The 27,451-nt window shown below is 31.9% G+C and overlaps 3 protein-coding genes across 3 annotated transcripts; 2 read left to right on the forward strand and 1 right to left on the reverse strand.

Annotated features, from left to right (window-relative positions):
- The first annotated feature begins 1,936 nt into the window (after positions 1–1,936).
- Positions 1,937–12,154, forward strand: LOC134231475 (proton-coupled zinc antiporter SLC30A2-like). Its single transcript, XM_062713437.1, has 9 exons — positions 1,937–2,087; positions 2,952–3,013; positions 7,121–7,231; positions 7,340–7,486; positions 7,724–7,877; positions 8,432–8,795; positions 9,560–9,665; positions 9,867–10,001; positions 11,319–12,154. Exons 1-9 carry the CDS (start codon positions 2,062–2,064, stop codon positions 11,462–11,464), a joined length of 1,251 nt encoding a protein of 416 aa, XP_062569421.1. The 5' UTR covers positions 1,937–2,061; the 3' UTR covers positions 11,465–12,154.
- A 2,014-nt stretch (positions 12,155–14,168) lies between these two features.
- On the forward strand, positions 14,169–19,071 carry LOC134231466 (proton-coupled zinc antiporter SLC30A2-like). Its single transcript, XM_062713426.1, has 9 exons — positions 14,169–14,491; positions 15,209–15,319; positions 15,990–16,136; positions 16,635–16,788; positions 16,968–17,031; positions 17,399–17,482; positions 18,130–18,235; positions 18,493–18,627; positions 18,902–19,071. Exons 1-9 carry the CDS (start codon positions 14,191–14,193, stop codon positions 19,042–19,044), a joined length of 1,245 nt encoding a protein of 414 aa, XP_062569410.1. The 5' UTR covers positions 14,169–14,190; the 3' UTR covers positions 19,045–19,071.
- Positions 19,072–22,945: 3,874 nt separating this feature from the next.
- Positions 22,946–26,752, reverse strand: LOC134231489 (uncharacterized). The gene is made up of 5 exons (XM_062713451.1): positions 26,295–26,752; positions 24,454–24,961; positions 24,020–24,107; positions 23,714–23,907; positions 22,946–23,441 (listed from the first exon to the last, which is right to left on the reverse strand). The coding sequence occupies exons 2-5, from the start codon at positions 24,905–24,907 to the stop codon at positions 23,167–23,169; spliced, it is 1,011 nt and encodes a 336-aa protein (XP_062569435.1). The 5' UTR covers positions 24,908–24,961; positions 26,295–26,752; the 3' UTR covers positions 22,946–23,166.
- Positions 26,753–27,451: the final 699 nt, after the last annotated feature.

Here is a 27,451-nt window from a genome sequence, read left to right on the forward strand (position 1 = left end):
AAATTTATTCAAATATGTGTGGCAGTTGGCAGTAAGCAGCTGACAGTTGGCAGTAAGCAGTCAGCAGTTGGCAGTAAGCAGTTGGCTGTCGTATATGGCATTCCATAGGTTTCCTTATTTTTGTAGGTTTTTTTTTTTAAAATTAATTTCATCATTGGGCAGGAATCTTAAACTATTACATCCCAACCTATCAAAATATCGCAATTTTATTTAGGAGCAGGCCTGTCCTGACGGACTTCTAGGCCAAAATCCAGGCAAAAATCAACGCTTTAATGGACAAAAAGGTGTTTCGGTCATCTTTGGAGGCTTATTGGAAAGTTGTAAATAATAAGTTTTAGGTGTTAAATACATATTTGAAAAATTTAGACAGACGTATATACAAATAAAGATTCATTTTAAAATGTAACTTTTTTCGGAAAATTGTTCTCGCTCCTATAGGTCAATTCTTTTATAATAGTGAATACATCCTTATCTACACTTATGTTCTTCGATTCAACTGCAATGAAAAATGATAAAGAGCTTTATTTTCCCCGTATAATCACATACATTTCCACACTAAATGTGCGATAAATAATCAGTGAACACCGGTATGACATAGTACAAGTGCTTTGACATTACAATTCCCCTTGTGCATACTTCATACTATAGCTACTTCCGGTAAAAAACAATGGGGCACTTCTTTGAAATGTGTTGGTTTCCTTCGTCAACATAAATCAAATTGCCCCTTATCTAAGGCAATTTTCAAAAATGTGTTCATCAGTATGTTAAAAAGTGTAACGAGTGCTACATAGTTTCATATACATGTGATATTCATTGATTATGCCTGTATTGTACTTTTTTACCATTCAGTATACTATCAAGTACTTGTTTTATACGTTTGTTTCTTTAAGTCGGCTCAATGTAACATATTTTGAGGATTCTTGACAAGAAATCACTCAATACAACCTCACTGTCTGACAAAGCATACGATTAATTCTTGATTAATTTGAAACAGCTTATCATGGTTTACCAATGTATGAAGGGTGTGAGGGATTTGAAGGTGATAAACAAATGAAACGATTTTCAAACTCATCTGAAATAATTTTTCTTAAGCTTGAATAATAAAATTGTGTCAGTGAAGTTTTGCTTTCTTGAAAAGAATCTCTGTTTTTTCCCTCTCTCTATGCACAGTGTACAAATCAAGACATCAACAGGAGAGATTTAACCGGAATAGGGGATTAAAGTTTTTCAGGGGAATATATAGAAAAAAAATCGTATTTATATATTTTCTCTAAACTAAATAATTAAAATATTAATTAGAATTTATGTACATGTAATCAAATAAGAGTCATAATAATCTTCAAGTATCCACAGATATTGTAGTTTAGTTTTGTTCAAATCTTTGCCTGCCGTAGGTAGTTATCGCAGAGGTGAAAATTACAGGTATAGTTACCCCCCTCCCCCAAAATTCTAAACATTCGCCTTTATTACAATAAAGGTTCAACTGCTGCGTTATTTGCGCCTTAAGTTTTCAGATTAAGTAATAATCTATTATTACACTATAAAAAGTTTTGACGATTTATTGAAATAAATGAAAATTTCCATTGTGACTTATTTCATTGAAACCCGTATATATAAATCCAAGCCATAATTATCGATACATATTATTCGCAATTTGGTTGTAATTTCAGTAAATTAAACAATGTATGAAATCCTGGTAATGATAGGTTGGGTGACTGCTCGGATTGACTGAGGGAATGTCACACACACAGATGTGTATGACACTAGCTTATATTAAAATTACAAAGTGAAATAAAGCGCATCTGTCCCCAGCCCCCTCGTCTCGTGTGCAAAGTTTGCACACAGGACCCAGTAGATGATAAAAGTATATGAGCAAGTTAAATGTCCGAGTAGCTGAAAAAGGAAGAAATTAATTTGATCATTTTAATATGATGTGTCCTTTGGAATAATTATATCTTAATATCGGGTGAAAAGAGAAACACTGAGATGATTTCATTTTTATATTCTATGAAATTGGCGGACATTATATAGGCATATTCCATCCGAACACAGTGCCCAAATATGACCAAAACGAACTCAGCGGACAGGTGGGCTAAAGTTTTTTTTTTTCAAGTTTATTGTTTTAGCTTCAGCTCCTTGATTTAAAAATACATCTAGTCTTTCTCGGTTCACGAAAATTGAATAAAAATCTGTTTTCCAAAGAGGCGTTGTCGATGAAATGAGAAAAGAGTTAATTTATTAGAAATAAATCTATCTTAATAATGAAATTAGTTATCCAATTTTTTTGTAAAATTATTATAATTATTGTGTGTAGTTTGATTGACTGATTCCCTTAAAAAAAAGACTAACAGATTTAAAAATAGGAAGGTTTAAGACAGAAGGAGAGACGAAAGAGTCTATGTAATTTTACCAACGTAGATGGAAAAATAAGGCTTTTTGTGTAACCAATTAAATTAATTATTTATTTTTGAAAACATAACACTATTTGAAGTTGTGTTTTCAAAAATCTCTCTGTTCAGTTCCGGTAAATATCACACACGGTCGTCGATAAATGGCTTAAAGCAAAATAACATGGGGCATGTTACCCTATTGTTTATGTGAGAGAATTTCACAACAGACAACTCTGCATCGACCAAGTTATTTTTCTCATTCCCTCCATATCTCCGTCACGAAGAGTATATAATGATACATCTACTATGTTGCATTTTTGACAGAAACTCGATTTAATCAAAACAAGGTAGCATGTCTTTCTATAGTTTTTCAGATACAATATAAAACGTCTCCTGTTTTATACAAACTCTTTTCATTTATCAATTTTTGTATCAATTTTAGGTAAGACCACCATAGATAGATTTTTTCTACAAATGAATTTCGTGACAAAGAATCTTTATTTCTAAGGTAATCTGAAGCCACTCTATTTTGTTTAATATCGAGTGGTTCTTTATTTCCAGCATTACCATGAGCTTAAGAAAGGAGTCAACTGAAGGCGGAGATGAAAATAAGGATGACACCTGTAAGTATATACCATTTTAAAGAAGTGAACTTTCCAAAGTGGGTAAAAGGGATAAATAGAAACTTTAGAAATCGTGTAAAGTACATATAAGCCATAGTTATTTTTTTTTTTTTCAATTTTCAGAAGACTGTCAAAGTCGATATATTTAAAGTCTTTTTAAGAGTTGATGTCTAGCAAAACATACAATAAAGTTAACTTTAAAGGTCAGTCCCCTATCAAGCTTTCTCTCCTACCCGAAGTTACAAAGATGATGCTTTAACAGGTCTGGACGATTTCCAAATATGGAAGTCAAGAACGATAACTGAAAGTTGCTATAAATATACTTCATGTACACGTAATTATTTTTCTGTCCAATCAGACAACAGCATTTTTACACACTCCAGAACATATCTTAAAAGAACAAAAAGACAACACGTGCTTTTGGTTTTTTCCTCAAAAAGATTTTTTCAAAAAAAATCTTTAGAAGTAAGATGAAAACTTTTGAAGAATAAGGTATTCCTCACATATTTACCGTGAACAACTTGCTTTTAATCTACTCTTGTTTTTTTTTTTATATAGGGATGTTCAAATAAACCTTGTAAACGCCCATATTGTACATCTATTAAATATGGTGTATTTTCTGGATAAAGAACATATTTCTCAGACCTTTTATAGTTGTTGTTTCGGCAAAGTAGGCTTAGTTTAGCCTTTATGACTCCATCACAATTTCTCAATGAAATAGAATATCAATTTTACAATAAGACATCTAAGCATGTGTATATACGCAGATGCTTTAACACATGTTAACATATGTTACATCCGTACTAGCTTTGATGTTTGTGTCGAATGTTTCACCTGTCAGTTTACCCTGACATTCCTGTTAAATGTCACACGTCTTAACTTACTCTGGTCAAATACATGACCGTACAGTACAATTACCGGTACGCCTATTTAGCAAGTCAAATACAAATGTGAATTTTATTTAAAAAAGAAAATAGAAAATTAATGGTCAACAAATTAAAGGACAACTATAAATTCTGATTTTCCATGGGATTCCAGGCTGATTAAAATATAGCTTATTTTGTTTTATAATATTTTAAACTATTGTTAATAGAAGACTCATTTTGTTTTTGTTTTTTTTGTTTGTTTTTTTTTGGGGGGGGGGGGTTATACTTTACATTATGTCGATTGCAGTTTTGATCCTTGATTCTCTTCATGTGAATAATTTTGCCCTCTTGGCATTAATTTGGACCGATTTTCTCATTGTAATTTGGAAAACACTGGATCGCAGTAAAAAAAAAAAGCACCCCTTGACTAAAAAAATGTCACCAGCTTTCAACTTTGTTTAAAAAAAATATTAACTGTTCTAAAGGAGAAACTGTGGATGTACTGTTGTACAGAATATTCTATAAGTTGTGGAAATTAGATCCTCAAAAATTGCAAAAAATTTAAATATTTACATTTTTCGGTGTTGCATCAATTTCGTATTATTGAGAGATATAAGGCTAGTTCTATTTTATTCAGGACAATTAACAGACAAGGTTGGGAATAAACAACTTATGTAATTCCCATCTGTTACAGATTTTTTTTTGTTGGGGGGGGGGGGGGTTCACATGAGCGAGGTTGGAATAAAATTAAAAAAAAAAAAGAAATAACGAAATAACTAAAGCATCAAATTTCCAATCATAGAAAAATTGAAAGCTGGTTGAAAATTCAGAGAAAGAAAAAAAAAATAATTATTGCGTTTAATTGAAATTACGAGTTTTAAATTTAAACACAAAAGATCAAGCAATAATTATATAATTGCAATTAATACGTCCCCCTTTTTTTTCAATGTCAAATTCTCTCTGTGCCAATTTTTTTTTATACAACATTTAACTTACATCACACAAAGTTGCCTTTCAATGAACATTTCCTATAGTATAAGCAATATTGGGGAAAAAAGGCGCTACGTGCCTGCGTCCCTCTCGAGAATTTCACTCATATGGAGACGCCACCACTTGCCGATAGAGAGCTACAAATTTTGTCCTGTACTCGGCACCCAGGGCAACTATGATAAAAAGAAGTGAAGATAAAAGTGAAGATCATATGAGACAAACAATAGATTTCTAGATAGATGACACACTATATATAAATTATGATTACAGAAATATAAATTATATGCTTTTAGGCAAGAATTTAAACCGTTTTAATCCATGTACTAACGACTTTTGGGGGCAACCCTCGTACATGTAAAATGTTTCAAAAAGACTTGCTTAAGTTTTGTCTGATCTTGTGGTTCACATCAAAACAAAAGAAAAGATAAGATTCACAGTCCTTTAATGTATTTTTGTAAGCATACAGTATTTCAATAACCTATTGTTTCTTCTAATAAAAAAGAATGTACTAAAGCACAATAAATAGTGTGTTCCGAAAACTTCAGTCAATTAAAAAATACAGGGAATACATCCGAATCAAAGTTGTGCATGTGAAAATGCGAAAATATAATACACTGTGAAACACATTCCAATACAATAGCTCAGTGCTTTATCAAATTACTTACCAAATGTTATTATCCGCAAATGGAAATGTCAAAGATCGAGAAAGCAATGATCGTGTATTTAGGATCTGAAAGTATTTGTCATGTCGCGGGCGGCTATGATGTTGGTAAATGAATACTTGCTGGATAAAAGCCACCATTTTGCGTCTTTGAAATTATGTCTCCAAAGTCAGGAACATTTTGTTGTCAAAGCGATTATCTATAATCTGAAAGTGTTTCTATTTTAAACAAGATATATATAGTCATGCACTTAAAGTCTGCAAATGCAATTCATGTAGTTTCTGTTTTACAGCATGCACTGTAATGTAATGTAAAAGTTTCAGTTTAAAAGTAAGCTTTTGTAATGTAATAATTTCTGTTTTACAGTCAGTCATTGTCACACAGAGGGTATTGTAGTATACTTTCCATTTACAGTATGCTTATGTAATGTAATAATTTCAGTTTTACGGTATGCTTATGTAATGTAATTGATACAGTTTTATAGTATGCTTATGTAATGTAGTAACTTCTGTTTTACAGTCAGCCATTGTCACATAAATTGTATTGTATGTAATGTAGTTACAGTTTTACAGTATGCTTCTATAATGTAATTGATACAGTTTTACAGTATGCTTATATAATGTAATAATTTCCGTTTAACAGTCAGCCATTGTCACACAGATTGTATTGTTGTATAGTTTCAGTTTTACAGTATGCTTATGTAATGTAATTGATACAGTTTTACAGTATGCTTATGTAATGTAATAACTTCTGTTTTACAGTCAGCCATTGTCACATAAATTGTATTGTAGTATAGTTTCAGTTTTACAGTATGCTTATGTAATGTAATTGATACAGTTTTACAGTATGCTTATGTAATGTAATAACTTCTGTTTTACAGTCAGCCATTGTCACATAAATTGTATTGTAGTAAAGTTTCATTTTTACATTATGCTTATGTAATGTAATTGATAGTTTTACAATATGCTTAATAATATGTAATAATTTAACTTCTGATATTTACATTTTCTCTGTTTTTCTTAATTTTTCACATATATTGTATTTTGTATGTATATTTAACTTTTTCAGTTTTACAGTAAATGCTTATGTAATGTAATTGATACAAAAAGTTTTACAGTATGCTTATGAAGAAATAATACTTTTTACAGTCAGCCATTGTCACATAAATTGTATTGTAGTCATAGTTTATTTTATATTTTAAGTATGCTTATGTAATGTAATTTAATACAGTTTGAAAAGTATGCTTATTATAAAATATAATAAATTCATTGCTATGTTATAATTTTAGAGTCAGAAAAGCATATATTGTCACATAGAATGTATTGTAGTACAGTTTCAGTTTTACAGTATGCTTACTATGTAATGTAATAATTTCTGTTTTACCATCACACAGAATGCACTTTAATGTTTTTTAAGTTGAAATATTGTCAACCGAGTCCACTGTTATCTAGTTTTACAGTAAGCCTTTGTCACACGGAGTACATTGTAATGTAAAAAAAAAATTGTTTTAGAGTTATCTAATGTAATGTTACAGTTATGATTTCTGTTGTACAATAAACCTATGTAATGTAATAATTTCTATTTTACAGTAACCCATTGTCACACAGAGAAGAATCAGGATATTTTTGACAAGAAGGCCCGGAGACAGCTTATCATCGCCAGTATCTTCTGTTCCATCTTTATGATTGGGGAAGCTGTTGGTATGAAGCAAATCAATCTATGTCTGTGTGTGTGTGTGTGTGTGTGTGTGTGTGTGTGTGTGTGTGACAGGTGTTATATTATTATGAACATTTTGATTTCCATTTTAGGCGGCGCGTTAGCTGGGAGTCTTGCTATTATGTCGGATGCTGCGCATCTATTGACAGATTTCGCTAGTTTTGGTATAAGTTTAGTTGCAATGCATTTAACAATAAAAAGGAGGACAAAGAAATTAAGTTTTGGATGGTACAGGGCAGGTAATACAAATAGAAACTTGTACTATATTATAACACAGACAATTTTCCTCAAACAAGAAACACGATTTTACATTACTTTGAGAAAAGTATTTATACCTCTCTATCTTGTGATTTTAAAATACCAGTTCTTTGAAAATAAACGATCATTGCTTGTACACATAGTAATCAGGTAATATGCAACACAAACCTGTGTGTAAGGTATCAAGTTTGAATTTCTGCTCGTAAAATTTCTTTCAGAAATCATTGGTGCCTTGCTGTCCATTTTGTTTCTATGGGTACTGACAGGTGTCCTGGTCTACCTCGGGGTGGAAAGAATTTTAAATCCAGACTACACCATCGACCCCCTCATTATGTTAATCACGGCCTCAGCTGGCGTGGTCATCAATGTTATGTTAGTATTTTTGGTATTTTGAAGTTAGGCTCTCCGAAGTACATGTACAAGGTTGTCTGTTCATTTTTAAGAGAGCACATAGATATATATTTACTTCATTAACTAACTTTTCATTTTATAATTAAAAAGATCATACAGTACAAATGGAAATCATAGAATGCAAATGGAAAATTATACAATATCAATGGAAAAGATTGAATTGTGCTATATTTATGATTCAGTCATAGAATACACTTCTCTGAATTTAACATTCTGTATAATACTTGTGTTTATGCAAGGTCTTTGTGCTAAAAATGGAAGGACTGTACATGTTTTCTTAAGATGATATTGAATATTGAATATGAATAGTCAAAATTTTAAAATTATCGAGTTTATTATCACAGTCCATTAAATTAACAATTAACATACTAGTAATGTGTTGACGTATAGTATACATGAATCTGATATGCAGATAATGGAATGTATTTTTTATAATTTCCTTTCTCTGAACATGTTGAACTTGTTGATATCCAAGTATACTCTCTTAATCTTGGATAATGTCATGATCTTTTCAGCATGGGTACCACACTCCATCAGGGGTCGGGCCATAACCATTCCCACGGTGGCGGTGGTTCCGGGTACAGCCCCACAGACAGTGGCAACCAGAGTCACGAGGAAGACAATTCGCAGGAAAATAACACTAGTCACCTTCTGGACGATAAACAGAAACTGGTGGAGTACGGTTCGATATCCAATCAAAACGTCCACGACGTCGAGAAAAATCAAAATGGCCGCGATGTCGAGAAAGATGACCATGCACATGGCCACTCACATAAGAAAGAGAAGAATATCAATGTCCGCGCAGCATTTATTCATGTACTGGGTGACTTAGTACAGAGTTTGGGTGTGCTGGTTGCTGCTGTTATCATTTGGTTTAAGGTAATTTAATTCTAGAAAGTTCAGGTTAACAAACTTAACTTGGAAAAAAGAAATGTTTTATGTACAGATATTTCTCAAAACCGTACATGTAGCAATATACGTATAACCAGTTTGATTAAGCAGTCAGTTTTTTTTTAAAACATGTACATTGTAGTACATGTACTGATTTCAGTGATATTCCAAGGCAACTCTTTGAAAACAGTGACTTCCAATTCTTATTGAGCTTTGAAATTCCTCAATATTTCAAGTGTAAAATAAGCCTACTTAACTTCATTTGGTATATATTTGTGATGCACATTAAATTTTGATTAATTTTTATATATTTATTTTTTTTTAATGTAAAATATTAATCAGAAATTATTGGCTTCGTGAAAAATTATCAGCCAATTGTATGAAAAAATACAAGAAGGCAAAGGGTCGATTTTAGCTGTTAACAATCTTGTTCTTTAAAAAAATACAACAGTTAACTATCTGGTCGGATGTATCTTTTTCTAACATTAATTTCTAAAAATATATACGAAGGTAAACGTATTACACTGTACGTATACAAATCACTGCTTTACAAGAGCATTACTTTTGAATTATTTTATTATTTTTTTTAAATTGTCAGTGTTATGAAAATATCAATAATTTTTTCTTACTTAAAGAAGTTCCAGGATGAGTACTTGAATGCTTAACTCTTCAATTTTTTTTAAAAGTATGTTGTCAACCTTTTATCCACTTGAGAAAAGTGTCTAAATTTATTTGCATTTTTAACGTTTCAGCCGGAGTGGAAAATTGCGGATCCCATCTGCACTTTTCTCTTCTCAATCCTCGTTGTTTTCACCACTATGCATATTGTCAAAGACATTGTCATTGTCCTGATGGAAGGTAGTCAACCCTCAATTATAAAATCTTAAATTTTATTTTAAAGTTTGGAAAAATAATTACAAAAAGCGCGACACCTTCGAAAAAGAATCACAGAATTTACCAGTTTTGTATCAGTATTTTTAATCATGGATGTGTTCAAGCTAAATAACGTACATGTATTTTCCTTTTCTTGAAATAATTTAATGTTATTCGTCCCTGAAGGTGCCCCTCGCACGGTGAAATTTGTGGACGTGACCCAGAGTCTCCTTGAGATTGACGGGGTGAGGGAGGTTCACGACTTGAGAATGTGGTCCCTCTCTATGAACAAAATCGCCATAGCCGTACATCTAGCTGTTGGTTTGTAGCTTTTTAAAATTGTTCGAAATTTTTCAAGGCTAGAAGGTAACAATATATCAGTTTTTGGAAGGAGTAGGAACAATCTATACGAAATTTTTGAAAAGAAAATAAAAAAAACGGTGAGAAAAAAAAGTGGAACATAATGAGGGGTCATGATCAAATAAATTAGAATTGCATCCTTATTATACGTATATGTGTATATGCTGGCCAAATTTCGGAGAGGCAGGTCTGTGTCCTCTACAAAAATTTGATTTTTTAAATTAAAATTTGTATATGACAATACAAAAATTTAAATGAAAAATTCAAATTTTTGCAGAGGACATCTGTATATACGATGGGTAATCAAAAAGTTCGCGAACTAATTGAATAACTTCCATAAAGGAAACAATATTTGGTTTGGGTGTTGATTATATTTTAAATTGGTCCTCTTCGATTTTAATGCACATCTGCCACCGTTCTGCTCATGCGCGAATCACGTGATATAGGCGGTCACGTGACCTCCTCTGTAGCGTTCTGTCACAAAAGCTGAAAGATTTTTCTGAGTTTTATATTTCTTTCCATGTAAGTTAATTTTTATAACAAGAACAGTTCATTTGTCAGAAATGGTCAATTCTCGGCAATAGAATGGGTGGCGAATAATATCCTTTCCAAATGTAAGCATGGCGACCATCAAAACCCAAATCTTCTGTCTCGGGAGAGACGTTTATTCAAGGTGGATAGAGGATGGGTGCCTCCTTTTAATAAAATCTAATATGTTTAAAATCTAAAGTATACGATATCTTAGGAATTTAATAATCATATTATTGTTGAAATACTCAACTATTTTTCAAAGTGTCAATTGGAGGTCTTTGATAGCAAATTGCTTAATCAAAACGCATCTCTTTTCAAACTTGCTTTCACTAGGCAAAATAACAAGTATCATTTTTAACCATCTGCCTTCCTTCACTAAAACGATTAATCTAATTATTGATGAATTTATAGGAAGTCATTTGTCTTAATAAACTATGTGCAAATTATTATACGCTACTTCAAAGGGATTTCTAAGATATACCATAAATTCTGCAGTCGTTTGTTGAACGAGTACGACCGAGAAAACCATTTTTCGTCACAAGTGACCTACATAGTGACGTCATTTTCGCATTGTGGCGTCACAAACAAGAAGCAAAACATTATTCAGCATATACTTTTTATAGAACTTGTGTATGGCTATGTGTGTACCAATTTTTTTTAAAATCTGAATTGTGGTTTTAGTAGATATAGAGATAGTTCGCGAACTTTTTGATCACCCCTCGTATACCAGATACAATATATTTGTAGAGAAAGACAAGGACCCAATGCACGTACTTAGAGTGAGCACACGCCTCGTGAGGAAAAAGTTCGGCATCTCCGAGAGTGTGATTCAGATAGAGGAATACCATCCAGCCATGTCCGAGTGCCACGAATGTCGAGATCCGCCCGACTAACAAACATGCAGCCGGGGAGCGGATCCTATGAGGGTGTTCTTCCTAGGCATTAGGAATCTTATAGTGATTGAAAATGTTGCTGGATGCATTGTTAGGATAAATACGATATATAATTAGAGAAATAAGTGTGGAGCTGGATGGCTTACAAGTCATTTCTTTATGTCACATGTAATAATGAAAGAGGCCAATATGCTCAAATGCTATAGTATATTTATCTTTGCGCAATTAGATTTGTATAAAAAGTAGATTGTGTCTAGTGTACATGTATTTGAAAAAAAATCATTTAAATCTTGCCTGAATTACTCAGTTTAATTGCATTAAAATTGTTTATTGTAGCAAATTCATCATGAAGTCTTTAAGACTATATTTCAGATGGAATTAAATACTACATGTGGCCATGGGCATTTCATTTTGTGTATATTCTTCATCTGAACAATGTACATTCACTTGTATTTCATATTTTGATTGTATATAAATATGATTTGTGCATACATTTCTTGGTGTGATAATTGGTTAACACTACGAATTGTTGTTCTAAATAGTGTGTCATGACAGTAAAAAGTTTTTGAAAATCTATTTTATAACATCTTTAAGGATTCAAGTTTCCTATGTCAATTTTTTAATTAGGGGAATGTTATTCTTTATGTGTAGTATGAAATATAAATAGTGAATAAAGTTCATCACAATTTGTTTTTTGATTTATTGTATGGTGACTGACTCAACACACGAACAGGATGTAACTATAGGGTCCGAAAGCTGCCTTTTTGAAGATTCTGAGGCTTACAATTTTTGATTGATTGATTGTTGAATGTCCCATGCGATTTTTTTTCAATCATATCTAATGCAATCCCTGTCACCCATTACCTTTGAAGGACTTCAAACTTAGAATCAACTCTAATAGTCTCAATACTTTGGGTTAATATTGAGAAGTGGGTATTCTTTATCGTATAAACCCATGCATTCAGTACTCTTTCTTTTTTAACATAAGAACTTTAATTAAATCAGTTTAAAGTAAGAGTGTGTAAGGGTTTGGAATTTTTATCGGTACTTATGATGTATATAAACAAGCAAGAAAAATCTTGATAAATGGGCTATATATAAAATCATAAAGCTGTGGGTTACTAGATTTTAAAAAACGCGCATGTCTGTAGATATTGCAATATTGGAAAATAGGGGTCAGATAAGGGTAATGCAGTATTTGAATAAATAGGACTGATTTTCGACTATGGACCCCCCCCCCCTTTTTTTTTTTGTTGGCTTGTCAAGTTGTTTCAGGTAAATTGTACATATGTTTTTCCTCGTTAAATTTAACATATAATAATTATATGTATAAGGTACTCAATGATTTATACGTTTAATCATTTATTTAACACAAAGAAAAAGATTAAAATTATATGTATAAAGTATATTCATACGTTTGATCATTTATTTAAAATTGAATAAAGGCTGTGCAAAACACGCCAAGGACACGCACAAATGAAGACCATCGGGCTCGGTATTCATGAAATTCCACATGAAAACAAATGTGTTGGGGTGATTGACTGATCGAATGCGGAAAGTAATGACTCAGACACTTAATTTTAAAGCACTAACTATTTTTTAGTGACTAGAATCACGGGATGCAATGACGGACCATTTAACTTCACCCTCCCGAGCATCCCCACTTTTGGGGGCGTCTCCGGAACGCAACCAATCTCCGATTTTGGGTCATAAATGTTTCTCCGCAGGCATGTACGATAGAGAGGAAGACCCCGAGATTCGGAGGTATTTAATGTTTTAATAATACTTTGGTTGCTGTTATTCTTACTAGCACTGAGCTTTGAAGTTTTAATATCTTGTACCAGACCTGTCGAATTAGCTTTTGAGAATAGCTATGATCAAGCTATTTGTTATAAAGAAATATGTCATTGTATCATGTATATAAAATTTTTTAGTATAATTTCAATAATCATCTGTTTAATGTGGACTATCAAAAACAACCAAATTCAAAATCTAAACACTGCATCTTCTGAATACTTTAATAATTACATATAAAAAAGATCATGTATTATAATTTCCATTGTTTTTTATATAAACTAACTTTGTAACACCTTCTGTGCAGGGAGGTATGGATAAATATGATTGATTCACATTGTGTTAAATTATTACAAATCAGTTATCTTATTGACAAGAAGTGACCTTAATAATTTTCATTCATGAAGTCACAAATCAGTTGCCACAGGCATTATCACCAGTCTCCCATGCAAAGTTATCATTTGTTTCTCTCTCAGACTCCAATGAGTGGATGGCAGACAGCAATATATCACAGGCACCTGATGAATGGATGCTTTATTTATCCCCTTTCTTATAGAAATAAAGATGCAGAATATCATGCATAGATCCTCATCATGAACCTGTTATTTCTAATTGTTGTATCATTTTAGAGATTGTTCTTTGATCACTTAATGAACTGTAAAAAAAAACAACTAATTTACAAAGTAGTTTATTTTACATAGGCTTAGTTACATGTATTTTAACTACACAGCTTTGACATTTGAATTTATAAAGGATGAAAATATGTAACTGGGAATTTTTTGTTGTAGCATTCTTCAGGATATTGCAGAAAAATCACAACAAGGTACAGTTATCTTTTCAATTTAATTTTTTTGAAAATATGAGTATTACAAATTTTAACACTGAAAACAAACAATACACATCATAGTCATGACAGTGCTGACTCCAACAGAATGTCTTTTAATTGTGACATCATCAGATTGTTACAGTGTGATGTCATTTGTTTAAATTGTGACATCACTGCCTCTCTTGAAAATCCAGTTATATTTATTTTCAAAATGCCACCTGACAAAAGAGCTAGCTTGGTAGCTTTACAATCAAGAAAAAGTATTTGTGGAACATCACAATCTAAGATAGGCAGTTATTTGAGTAAAGAGGGCATTTTGAGCAATTTTAGAATTGGAAGCAGTGAGACATTTTCAGACAGCAAGAGTTTTGGATCACTTTCTAATATTAGTGAATTTGCCATCTACAGTAAGTGATACCTCTGCTAAGGTTTGTCTGGTTAAATTCTTTAAAAATTTATTTAATTTGAATGTTGAGATTTTGTTTATGTATTATATGTGTGTCATGTTACAGGGAAATGTTTCAATTTATTTAAAAGTAGGATTTTACTTCTTAGCATATTTGTTTGACATAATACCCGGTAATTAAGGAATACCTTGATACATGTATTTTTAGTTTCATAGTTTAGTAGTGACAGGGTATGGGATGATACCAGGTAAGTAAATTTTTAAGTTTTCCTTTACCTCCGTCCTCCAACACTTATGCAATCCTCTAAAGTTTTAAACTAGTACAGTAGAGTTGCAATATTCAAACTAAAGAAAAAGGCCCATACTTATGGAAACTGAAGTGCAGTTAACCATAATTTAGAAAAGGCTTTCAGATTGGATTTTGAGAAAGAAATGGGGAAGGAAGCAGAAAAGAATGGTATTGAAATTGAGAAAAACTGTATTGATTCCTCCCATAAATTTAACCTACACAATGCAGTTTTTTTTGCGAAACAATGTTATCAATTTACCAAATTTCTGTTTTATTGAACAGTTGGTGTTGAATGGATTAGTGGAGTTACAAATGAATAATGAATATTCAGTATGTAAACTGACTGTAAAGTCTTAAGATTTTTAAAAAAAAATTTCTAAAGTACAAGCTGTTTCTGAAAATGTTTTCCCCCTTGTTTTCCAATTTTAGGACTGCATTGTCATGCCACCAAAGAGAAGGCAGGTGTGGACAAGAAAGCCAGGAGGAAGCTGATTATCGCCAGCACACTGTGTCTGCTCTTCATGGTGGGAGAAATCGTGGGTATGTAAAAAAGATTGTTTTCTTTCTTGTAAGAAACATTAGTCCCAGACTCTGTGAAGAATAGGACAATTTCCACTTTAGGTTGGATTTTCAGTAAGGCATGGCATTCTTGACGTTACATAATTAGCTGCTTTCCTTCACTATTGAAATATACATGGGATAGAAATTCGGGCAAATGCCAATAGTGTATCAAATAACCAATAACATTGTCTCTTCCAGCAAAGAGGTGGAGCTTAAGTCATCTCATGGTTGTCAACAACAATTTTAAGTTCCTGATGTTATTAATTTCTTAACCAATGTGAATCTATTCGCCATTTGAGAGACGCTAATTAAGAAGGGTGGAGAATGCCATGCTTTACTGAAAGTCCAAACTTACCTGGAAATGGTTCTATTTGTTTAAGTAATTGTTCATTCAGAGAACTGTACAATTAGGATGAATATAACATGTAAGTTATATATATTACAAAATATATGTACATGTATGCATGTATTCATAAATTATAGACTGAAATGTATAAAGATGCTTATATTTACTTCAAGTCAAGTATTAATAAGTTATATGATATTAGATTTTCCTCTCAGAAAATCTCATTAAATATATTTTTAATTTGCTTATAATTAATCAATCATTCATCTAACATTATATTTGTGATAATTCCTTTATCTGAAGGTGGGGTACTTGCTGGGAGTTTAGCCATCATCTCTGATGCAGCCCATTTACTGACAGACTTTGCTAGTTTTATGATCAGTCTGCTAGCAATAATGCTGGCCACTAGATCCCCCTCCAAGAGGTTCAGCTTTGGCTGGTACAGGGCAGGTGAGGAAGGGAATATTTAATATGTTAATGATGGACATGTTACATTTTATATGACTGGGAAATAGATAAAAAAAAAAGAACAGGGAAATAAGTAATCAGTAATTTGTCTCAGTGCATTAAGTTATTTTATAACTGACTCAGATGACTCTGTAATGATTCAACAGCATATCACCATTACATGTATTATGTTTAAGATCTTTTGAATGTTAGATACAGTGTACTTCTAAAATAATATTAATTTTTATAAAATTGTTAAGCAAAGATTTAAACTTTTTGTTTTGTTTTCAAGTGTTTTTTAATTTATTTGATTTTAGTTTATTTTTTTATTTACACTTTAAGAAGTTATATACACTGTAATACCTTTTTGTATATATGTAGGATCAAAGCTTTTTAATGTCCATCTTTTTTCCACACTCACGTAAATTATCATAAATAGTCAAGGAATACTCAAAGGCATATGGCTATATGTAGTGCAGTTGTACTAATTTTTTATTACAGAAATACTGGGGGCATTGCTGTCGATTCTGTTCCTGTGGATATTGACGGGGGTGTTGTTTTATATGGCTGTTAGAAGAGTGATTCATCAGGACTATACGATAAATGCCACCATTATGTTGATCACGGCAGCTTGTGGGGTGGCATTTAACGTAATGTAGGTATTTACATGCACATGTATGGGGCACACTTCACTGCTAATCCATGTTAATACATCTACAATAAACTGTTCACTATCTTTTTATTTTTTTCTCAATTATAAATGTAATAAAAATGCTGCATTAAGAAGTTAAATGAAAGCAACATCTTTGATCTTCTTTTTTTTTTTTTTGCCAGAATGGGTATATCATTAGGACATGGTCATAATCATTCACATCAGAAAAAGCAGAGTTCATCACAGGTAAGGAGAAAAGATTCATTTAATTTTAAGGCTTGCTGATACTCTGGTAAGAAGGATAACTCTCACATGGATATAAATGTTTTTTGTTCTTTAAATAAAAATGTCCAGGCTATTTTTATCAAATTCACCCTGCAAGAAATAGTTTTCATACATAAATCAGATTATTCTGGAAAATTGTAAACTTAGCAAAATGTTATTTAAGTGAACAAAGGAATGATTAAACCTTAAATATATATTTTTTTCACAATCATAAATTCTTCACAAAGTGTGAAAAAGTATAATTACTAAAACAATTCCTTTGTCTTGCATGCAATAAGTTTTTTTGAACTTTGCCTTTTTTATATATTTCAAGGTACATTAATAACAGACAGATATTCAAAGTAGTCAACAGTCATCAGTTCAAGAAAACATTACACATCCATCATATGGAGCTATAAATAGCCATTTTAAAGTTACGAGTAAAAATATAGTTCTTGCTCTCAACCGCTTTTGAGATAATACAAACTCTAAAGCAATAAAAATACAGTTTTATCTTTATAAAACAAGGACTTTGAAAACTCACAAAGAAAACATCAATGAGGTAAAGCAAGGCCGCTGATTGTTGACATTTATTCATGACCATTGTATTAGGATCAAAAAACTCATTGTCAGTGTCTTATCATTGATATTGATACAGTTTGGCGACTAAATGCCCTTTATTGCGGCTAAACAAAAATATTAAATTGTTTTGTATATATTTCAAGGTACATGTATATGTGCATCAGTCGTCTAAGTGTATGTTTTGCATTGTTTATGAGAAATTAGTACAACAGAGAAAATATACAGGTATGTACTATGTATACTTACATTTATTTATTGTTTCTTTAGGCCATTCCAATTTTGTTTTAAACAAAGGCTTTTTAGAACAAGGTCATAATTATCCAAAAATACTACAATGGCAAATTTTTTATCAGATAAAACAAAACTAAAGAAATTATTAATAAATATATATTGAAAAAAACCCAACAAAATCAGTAGTCCAGGAATAGATAATGGTGTACATATAAACATTTCTTTGAATCTATATACGTATATTGATATCATCACTTTCCATTTCAGCCTGAGTGGCGATTAGCAGACCCTATTTGTACCTTTGTCTTCTCTCTGATTGTTATGGTCACTACATTTAAAATATTTCTGGACATCATTACAGTGCTAATGGAAGGTAAAACATACTTTAAGAAAAAATGTATTTTTCTTTTCTCTAAATTGAATAATTTAAATTTACTCTTTTTACATATATATGTAAGTAAATGCAATGCATTTTTTAATACAATAAATTACTTAGTAATATCTGAGAAACTTTAAATTTAATCTGAGGCCAAATAATTGATTGATATACTAGTAACAGTGTATAATAGATCATCTACTGTACAATCTTTGGGTTGCATTCCGTTTATGTTAAGAGTTGACTTTCTGCAGGAACACCAAGAGGTATTGACATCAGTTCTGTAAGAAACTCCTTCCTTAAATTACCAGGGGTTAAAGACGTCCACGACCTCAGACTCTGGTCATTATCCATGGACAAAATTGCTCTGTCTGTTCATTTAGCTGTGGGTAAGTTTTTTTTACTTCTCTTCATTATGTATGCAAAAAGTAATGAGTCAAGTCTTAAACTGGTCCTGCTCTATCATCAGGGATTTAGTTTACCATGGTCTTCCCATATTATTGAGAATGAGATAGAGAAAGACTTGGTCCAGTATGTTTCTTAAAACTAAATTTATTGCCCAATAATTTGTCTGGTATCAAGTTTGTAAGTTTGTATGAGTTATCTTTCTTTGCAGTTCTTCATATTGAACAATTTTTATCTGAAAGTTTAACTTTCTTTTAGATTCCAACACAGATCCTTTGAAAATTTTAAAACTAGGTTCCGCAGTAGTGCGTATGAAATATGGCATTTCCGAGACCACGATTCAGGTGGAGGAACATGTAGAAGAAATGAATGAATGCACGCATTGTCAGGTCGCGAAATAGATTGGAGGGAGAAAGGTGCCCTGAATATATAATATGTTGTTATGTATTAGAATTTCATCGGACATGTACATCACAAAATTAAAAATTTGTTGTGAATTTCTAAATTGTTGCAGCAAATTGCTAAACAAGGATGTGATACAAATTTGAATAATAGACTTACGTATGTAATATTATGTTCTTCATGCAGTTTTACCCATTATTTTCGTGTTGTTTTATTGTTGTTTTTTCTGTTATATTTTTAAAATACCGGTAATTGCTAGAAATCTCAATTAGAATATTAATATGTATACATGTAAATGAATATATGCATAAATATCTGTGATAAAAAGTTATTTTAAAAACTACAAATATTGATTATGGGGAATGCAAACAGGTATTACATGTGACTACAATCATCTTTTTAAAGATCTTTTTAGTTTACTTCTTTTTTTAAAAAAGTTTTAATTAATATTATAGCTTTTAACTTTTATCATTCCAAGTTTATATTTTTTCAAAAAAGACTACTCTCTGGCATTGTGCAATTTGATGTTAATATTTATTGTTTTTCTCAATGTATAATAACCAGTGCAAAAAGTAACTTGTCAGAGTGATTTATAGGAAAATATACACAATCATCATATATTTGTCATTTTTCATTTGGTCGTGTAAAAATTTTAGGGAAGATTTTTTTGTATTTACTTTGTCAGTATGTTCTTTTTATTGTTGTTGTCTAAATGTATCTACATATATCTACAATTAATTATTTTTTAAGGTTACCAGAAAGAGATATAAAATTAGCCACTGTATATTTTTACTTCATTTCAAAGTATGTGTCAAGATTGAGTGCCATTTGCATGCTACAAATTTCCTTCCCTGCTATTTTCCACCAAACATTACCATGGTGTATTTCCAAACATTACCGTGGTGTATTTCCAATAAATGTCTGTGATTATTTTTTAAGCTTTTTTTGGTCAAGAGACAAAAAAAGTTTATGCTTTAGTAAGGTGTTTGTTGTCTCTTCCTGTGTTTAGATATCTGTCTTATGTGTATGTAAACAATTTTTCTCAAAACTACTCAACTTATAATTTAGTCCAACTACAAAAAAAACTTGATACGCAAGTATGAATACATAATTTTGTAAATGGTTTTTGATTTTCGCAGGTGGTTGGCCATGGTCACTCAAAATAGAATTTTATTTAAAATTCTTTGAAAACACTACTTTAATATTATACATGCAAAGGGTTTGTTCTGTTTCAGTAAAACTTTATACACACATCAACTATTTGAAGAAACCTAACTCTATTTGTTGGTTTTAGATTTGGACAATACTATTTCCAGGCTAATAAAAAAAAAATTGATTCTTTAAAAATACAACTCCTCTCACATTTTTGTCCGATTAGACTTTTTAACTTTACTAAAATACATCCTTCTTTATTAAAAGTACACACCACTAGAGCTACAGTCTCCTCTGTGATTTCTTGTTTTCTCTGTAAGTTGTATATAAACTTAAAATAAAGAGTATTATGAAATGTAAATTGTGTTTAATTTATTTGTTTGTATATCTTTTTTAGGGAGGATGGGGGTTGTTGGATATTTTTCCAAAAACAATCTAAGATATCTAAGGATGGATTGTCTGCCTTTCAACCCACCTGATAAGCTTGATTTATTTAAAAGCTCTCTTGAACTATGGTCCATAATGTTATCAAAATACTGACTGAAAATGATTTCAGTCACAAGATGGATAAGATGGGAATGGATTTTCTACAGGTGTTCACTTCCAAATTGGCACTGCTAATTGTCACACCGACAGTACTTGACTTATCTGAATGATCCATGATTCAATATTGGATAGAATTAATTGCACCTTTCAATAAACAGCTTCTTACTAATGAATTTTCATTAAGTACCTTTTTTTAAATGCCATGGTATTTTTAATAAGGTCTTTCCACCCTCACAATTCTAGTGGTTCAAAGTACAAAAAACTGCATTTATTTTCATTTAATATAGTTTAATTTTTCAATTATTGCAAAAAATGTTTAGGTCGCCATATTTATTTAACTATGAGACATAAATAAACAAAAGTATATGTCATAAAAAAAATTCACATTTTTTATAAACAGTATTATGAAAAATATATAAAAACGGGTTAAAATGCGTATTTCCGATACTGAATGTTCCTAAATACTTCCTACTTATAAAATACTTTTGTATTGTGAATATCAGGGAAACTTTTTTACATTAGAGGTTTAATAAAGCAAATGCATGAATGCATAAATGAAGAGACCTGAGAAGGAGTTATTTCCCTTGTCAATATATTTTAAAGATTGAATTTAGTAATTGATTAAATCAAGAAAATACGCACTTTTAAAATTCGTTTACTTTACAATATTTATCAATACACCTATTGAAAAGCATTCCTACATATGTGTAAAAATATACTGTTCTATCAGGTATCAATTTTAAATAAAAACAGTTTTTTCAAAAACCTATGACATCATAGGAGGGTGGAAAATATTTTTAAAGGAGGATTTTATCGAGCGATTTCTTCGTTTTCATATTCAATATGACCAAGTGGAAAAATAACAGGGACGGTTCAAGATGGAAAACCCGCTCTTTCAGAAAAAACAAAATAATTTGAATACAATTTCACATGAAATGCCTCTGTTCATGTTTAAAATGCAAATTTGAGTCTCTGTTAATATTATAATAATATACATTAAAGTCTTCGTCGCTTATTCCATAGGAGTTCCTGTACCTATAAGTTTTACCGAAATGTTCAGTAAATTAAAAATAATACGGAATACCCATATGATTATGAAAATTCCGTAAATTTCAGTAAAATCGATAGGTACTGTACGCGAAATCCTGTGCTTATTCTGTGGCAGAATGGAAAAAGACCAAGTCATAATTTTTAAAAGTGTCAAAACAGTGGTCAATAAGTAAAAAAAAAAGCACATACTTGTATATTTCCATTTTTCAAATATTTTATATTAAAATGGTTACTGCAAAAGTAATATATTTTTTAAATCTGTCACTGCATTACTCATGAAATATAATTACTTTTCAAAACCATTCTTGAGCATTTCAGCGCTATGAGTGGGTTTGTTTGACGGATTTGTTTCATTACAAATTCCGACGAGAAGTAGATTTTAACATAAAGTTAATGCAGCTCTCTAGGGAAAATTACAAACATAATGACATTAAGCGGTTATTAGTACTGGAATGACTGTCGCATATTGCACTGTTAATGAGAACAGCTGTGTCTGTGTTAGTTACTTGTATATGTCAATTGTTCACAGATCATTAATGTCGTGTATATTGTTCTACTACAAGTGACTAATGTCTGTAACACAACTTGTAAGCTGTTACAATGTTATAGGAAAAGTTTGACTCGCTTTGCATGAAAACAGGTTATCATACGAATTAACAACTAATTAATAAACGTTTACACTACATATAACTACTGCTGATCTGTTGCTCAATGGCCTACAGAGCTATACATGTGCATTTAAAAGGTGTAAAATGCTCTCTGGTCTAACGGTGGAATTAAATAAGTTGATCAGGTATTAAAATTCACAAAATCTTTTCTCGTCACTAATAAAAACTAATTTCCCTACCATTTATGTCATATTCAATGTAAGTCACAATCTAGCATCTAAAGCACCGGTAGAATTTTGCATCATCCATGCAAGTTTGGTTTAGTTAGGCCTTGTCTTGCTCATGGAACTACTCCCAAAACATTGAGAAACATCCAGAAAAGAAAGGTTAGAAGTTGGTCAATTTACGACTCATAAAGTTATCTTGGATAAGACCGGCTCCAAAAACATGAACCTGGTCATTTTTTGCGGAAATTGCAACGGATGAAAAATTGACTGGTTTAATGAAAGAAATTTTAAACTAAGGGAAAAGCTCCAAAAAGACAACAGTTTATAAATATTTTATTTTAAAAATTAATATACAGATCATGTAAGAGAAAAAAGAACGGAGCACGTCAGTCTGAGTATTAAAGGCTTTCATCAAAAGCATGCAGATGTAAAATGAAAAATGTTTATCAAATGTAATTGCTAAAAATGTTAGATTGAAAACGATGCATATGATGCTGGAAAAGGACTTTCACATATAACTGAATTATCCTCTGTCCAATCACATTACAACACAACGATCACGTGGTTTGGAGATTTTTGAATTTTCTGGTCTTTTCTCGTTCCATATATCCAGACTTCTACATTCACTGGTGATAAACTCCTCCACCTCCACCCCGTGGGTAACCTCTAAGTCTGACAGGCTGATGCGGGAGGCGTTCAGGGGAACCGATTCCTTCTCCTCCGCCCCTCTCACCTCCTCCTCTAATATGGAGGAGTCTAATGGTCCACCAAGGTAATTTCTCGTTGCTAGCTCTAGGTTTACGGACGGAAGCGCTGAAAATGATAAGTAAATTTAATGTATTTTTAAGCATAAAACTAAAACAGCATCAAAGACAATGGTAAGCAACCAAAAAGCCTTTCTACATCCAAAAACATTCCTTGAAAATGCAACACAGATTATTTATTGAAGCAATAATTGCATTTTCATTGCTACCATTAAAAGGTACATTCTTGTGATCAAAGAAAACATCTTGAAAAGCATGGCAAACAAACTTTGACATAGGAACATTTTTGGGACAAATTAGACACCTTTGCTTAAGATATACCTTTTTGGTTAAGCAGGAACTGAAATGCTGGTATAACGACTTGTGGATCGAGGAGATGTAACTTTACAAAGAGAGCATTCATTTCTCTGTTGTAATCTGCCTCTGTACACTGCCCCCGGACAATCTGGAAAATCCACATCTGGGTCCAACGGGGCTCCATAATGTGTGCTAGGAGCTTCTCTGCCCAAACATGTCTACAAAGCAAGGGTGACTACCATGAAAATTGAAAATATTCACCAAAGAAGATCAAACAACAAGATGTTAAGATTAAATTCACATGCACAAAGAAATGATAAGACGATTTACCCATTGTCTTCCATGAAGTCCTTCAGACTGACCCCTGTCTTTTCATCTCGGACTACCTCTGGATAGGTCAAAGAGTACAGGCAGAAACCTATAAATATGACGTAAGAAATAATAAAGTCATCATTTTACTAATGGAAGTATGTATGGGAGTATTTCGTTAATACAGGACCCAATTTATTGTTAGATTTTATGTACTTGTTAGTTTCAGTAAATAGTGCCCAAAAGGAATAACACATTTTTTTTATGATTTGGTTGATTTGCCCCAATTAAATTACAATTTACTAGTATTTAAAAATGCTTTGTACTAAAGCAGATGCTATTTGCACACACGATATGGATTGAAAAAATATTGTCCATGGTGAATTTTTGTACTAGTAGAGATATTGGTTCTGTTATTCTTTTGGCTATATACAAAAATCAGCTGTGTCACAAACCTAGCTTTTTCCACTGAAGACCATTATAAATATCCCTTAGCACTTGTTGGAGTGAGTCTTTGTCAATCATTTGATGAAACTTATATTCGTCTTTTATATTAGATATACATTCAGCAACCAAGGCTGTTGCCAATTTGTCCATCGGAAATCCTCGGGTATCTAAGTATTCCAAAACAGAATCTGGGGCTTCATTTGGAAAGAAAATGTCACGAACGTGCGGTTCAACTTTCACAGCATTTATCAATATCGAACGAGCATATTCCGAAACTTCGTCCACTCCATCCCTATATGGGGTGAGACCGTAGAGGGCCTCTACATTAAGTCGATCTCCAGGTTTGCTAGGCCTCGCTAGGAGGTTAAAACTGTTTGTTCTCCGGACCGAAGCTCCTCTTTTGGCCCGAGGCGGTGATCTTTGAGATGAACTCCTTTTCACAGAAATCGGCATCGTTGACATCACATTCCAAATATCAAATCATCTTCACTCCGGAAATCAAATTTTTGTATCCATCTGTTATTAAAAATACGAGACATTCAATAATAATTAAATTGTATATTCTTTTCAGTGATCAAGCGACACTTAAAGATATTAATATTCAAATAGATGTGTATACACGATCATGCGATTTGAAACAATCGATATAATAGACAATCTACTAAATTACTTCCTGTTTTAATGCCGTAGTATTTATAGCCGAGATGTATTTGCGTTTTTTAAAACGTCTTTTGTTCTACCAAGATATCATCTTCTCCCTAATCTAATCAAAAATCATTTTCGATCAACCTCTTTAAACATGTTAAAAGAAGCATGCATGGAATTGTCAATCCGGACTAGTAACTATAACATATTACAAATAAAAAGCAGCATAAATCTACGCCTATATTTATGTACTATTCTGGTAGTTTTACATGTACATATGCATTTCATTGCATATACACTTAAGGTTTTGTATTGTATAACTCTTTAAATCTAGACCGATTTTAGTAATCAAATGTCTGAACATTTCAATATTATTTTTTTCAATATAGTTGGCGACAGAAAACCCGTTTTATACATGCAATTTCTATTGACCTTTGATTTAAATAGCGTGTATGAAGCCAGATAAGAAAAATAGCTCTGTTGCGAAATTACATCTCTGAGAATTCTTTCAGCCTTTCTGTGCTGTTGTGATTGTATAAGGTGAAATTTTTATCCAATAGACATTTGAAATTTTAAAACGAAATCGTGATCGCAATAACGATGTATAACGGACATTTACTTTAAAAATCTTTCTTTAGAGCCATTTGAACAATAGGCTTAAATTCCGTGTTTTTAAACACTAAAATGAGACCATCTTATCCGCCCACAATAGACAAATATCATGCCGTAGTGTCCCGTCTTTGAATCAGCTGACAGCTTTTGTAAACAGACCAAATTCTAGGTCGCACTTTTAATACACTGAATTGGTCTTATCTCGTGATCAATTTGGTCCAAAATCATTCAATAAATAGCTTCTTTAGGCGTCCGAGAATCGCTATTCAACTTTTGAATTTGACAAGGTATTGAAATATATGCAAGGTTTATATACAGTGAATGGCCCTGCAAACACTGACCATGTATCTCAGATTACGTGGAAAGTACATATATTAACTGTTCACTGGAGAGAAATACATGTAGTTATACCTAATAACCTTGTCAGTTTATATAAATCTACTTCGTAAAAAGTTCTCTGAAAAGATCCCCCGTTCATTCAATTGAAAAAATGGCAATCTTATCTGCTCATTTGAGTCTCTGAAAGGGGTAAATCTTTTTATTTATCAATTACTAGTATGTAACATAAATCCATATACTACTTAGTACTTACCACGTGTATTAAACCACCATTCCATTTAGTCCCTGTTATTAGTTCATCATCAGTCCATATGGTTGTTTATTACAGCTAATTTAAACACTACTCACGATACAGACCCCGATCTAATAAATCTTCAAATTGAATGAATTCCTTATCAGAAGTTCAATTGTCCACAAGTAACTTCAAGGGCCGCGTTTTTTACTAACGTCCTCGCTGCTGCAATTCAAGTAAATAAATACACAAATAATACAGGCAATTTGTCGTCGCTGTGAAGTCAAACTTGCGTCACACACGGAAGGGGGTGACTTTTGTCGCCTTTTATAGAAGGAAACGAACTCGCGTCTACTTCCAAGGATCTCGACTTTAATTCGCCCTCTTTTGTGCAGAAATATGCTGTTGGTGATACGGTTGAATGATTTAACTCTTTACTGAAATCCCCAGATGGGTAACAGGTAAACCGAACCCTTGAAAAGTGTTTAAATATCTGATTTTATTGTGAAGTTGTCGAAGCGAAAACAAACTTTTGATTTAAAGAAAGAATAAAAAAGAGAAAGACAAACAGGAGCCCATCAAGGATTTCCCCCAATATTATTAGTAATTATCTGGTTGATCTTTCTGCTATATTGTTAGAGCCTGTTTTTCTAGATTAAATGTTTGATGTATGTTGCATTTATAAAGGAATGCAAAAGACCTGTAATCTTGATGTAATGTATGGGATGTCATTCTTTACATTCAAACAGGTAAACTTCATTTAGGAAAAGGATATCAAGTAACTGAAATAAATTCTAAAATCAAATATTCAACTTATTAATTGATGCTATTTTTTAATTATAAAATGAAAGGAAAAAGAAACTCAGGGTAAAATAATTTTGGAATTTTTTGACTATATGTACATGGCCGAAAATTATGAAAACTGGGTAGAAGGGTGTCTAGGTTATACTGTGCACTATAAAAGTCAGCATTTAGAATAATTATGATTTAGTTTTATATCATGCAAAAAAGAAAAACAAGAAGAAATACAGTATATTTGTGTAGTAAACATTGAAACCTTTCCCCTTTATCCTTATTTTTTCACTTAAGCTTAATGAATTGAATTTCTAAACATATACAATGGGATTGTTTCAAAACTTATTTCCTCTCCCTACATGGAAAGTTTATAAAGTTTATGC

This window comes from Saccostrea cucullata, unplaced genomic scaffold (genome assembly GCF_032062105.1).
Source record: "Saccostrea cucullata isolate Sc308-1 unplaced genomic scaffold, CSIRO_AGI_Scuc_v1 ctg779, whole genome shotgun sequence".
Lineage (NCBI taxonomy): Eukaryota > Metazoa > Mollusca > Bivalvia > Ostreida > Ostreidae > Saccostrea > Saccostrea cuccullata.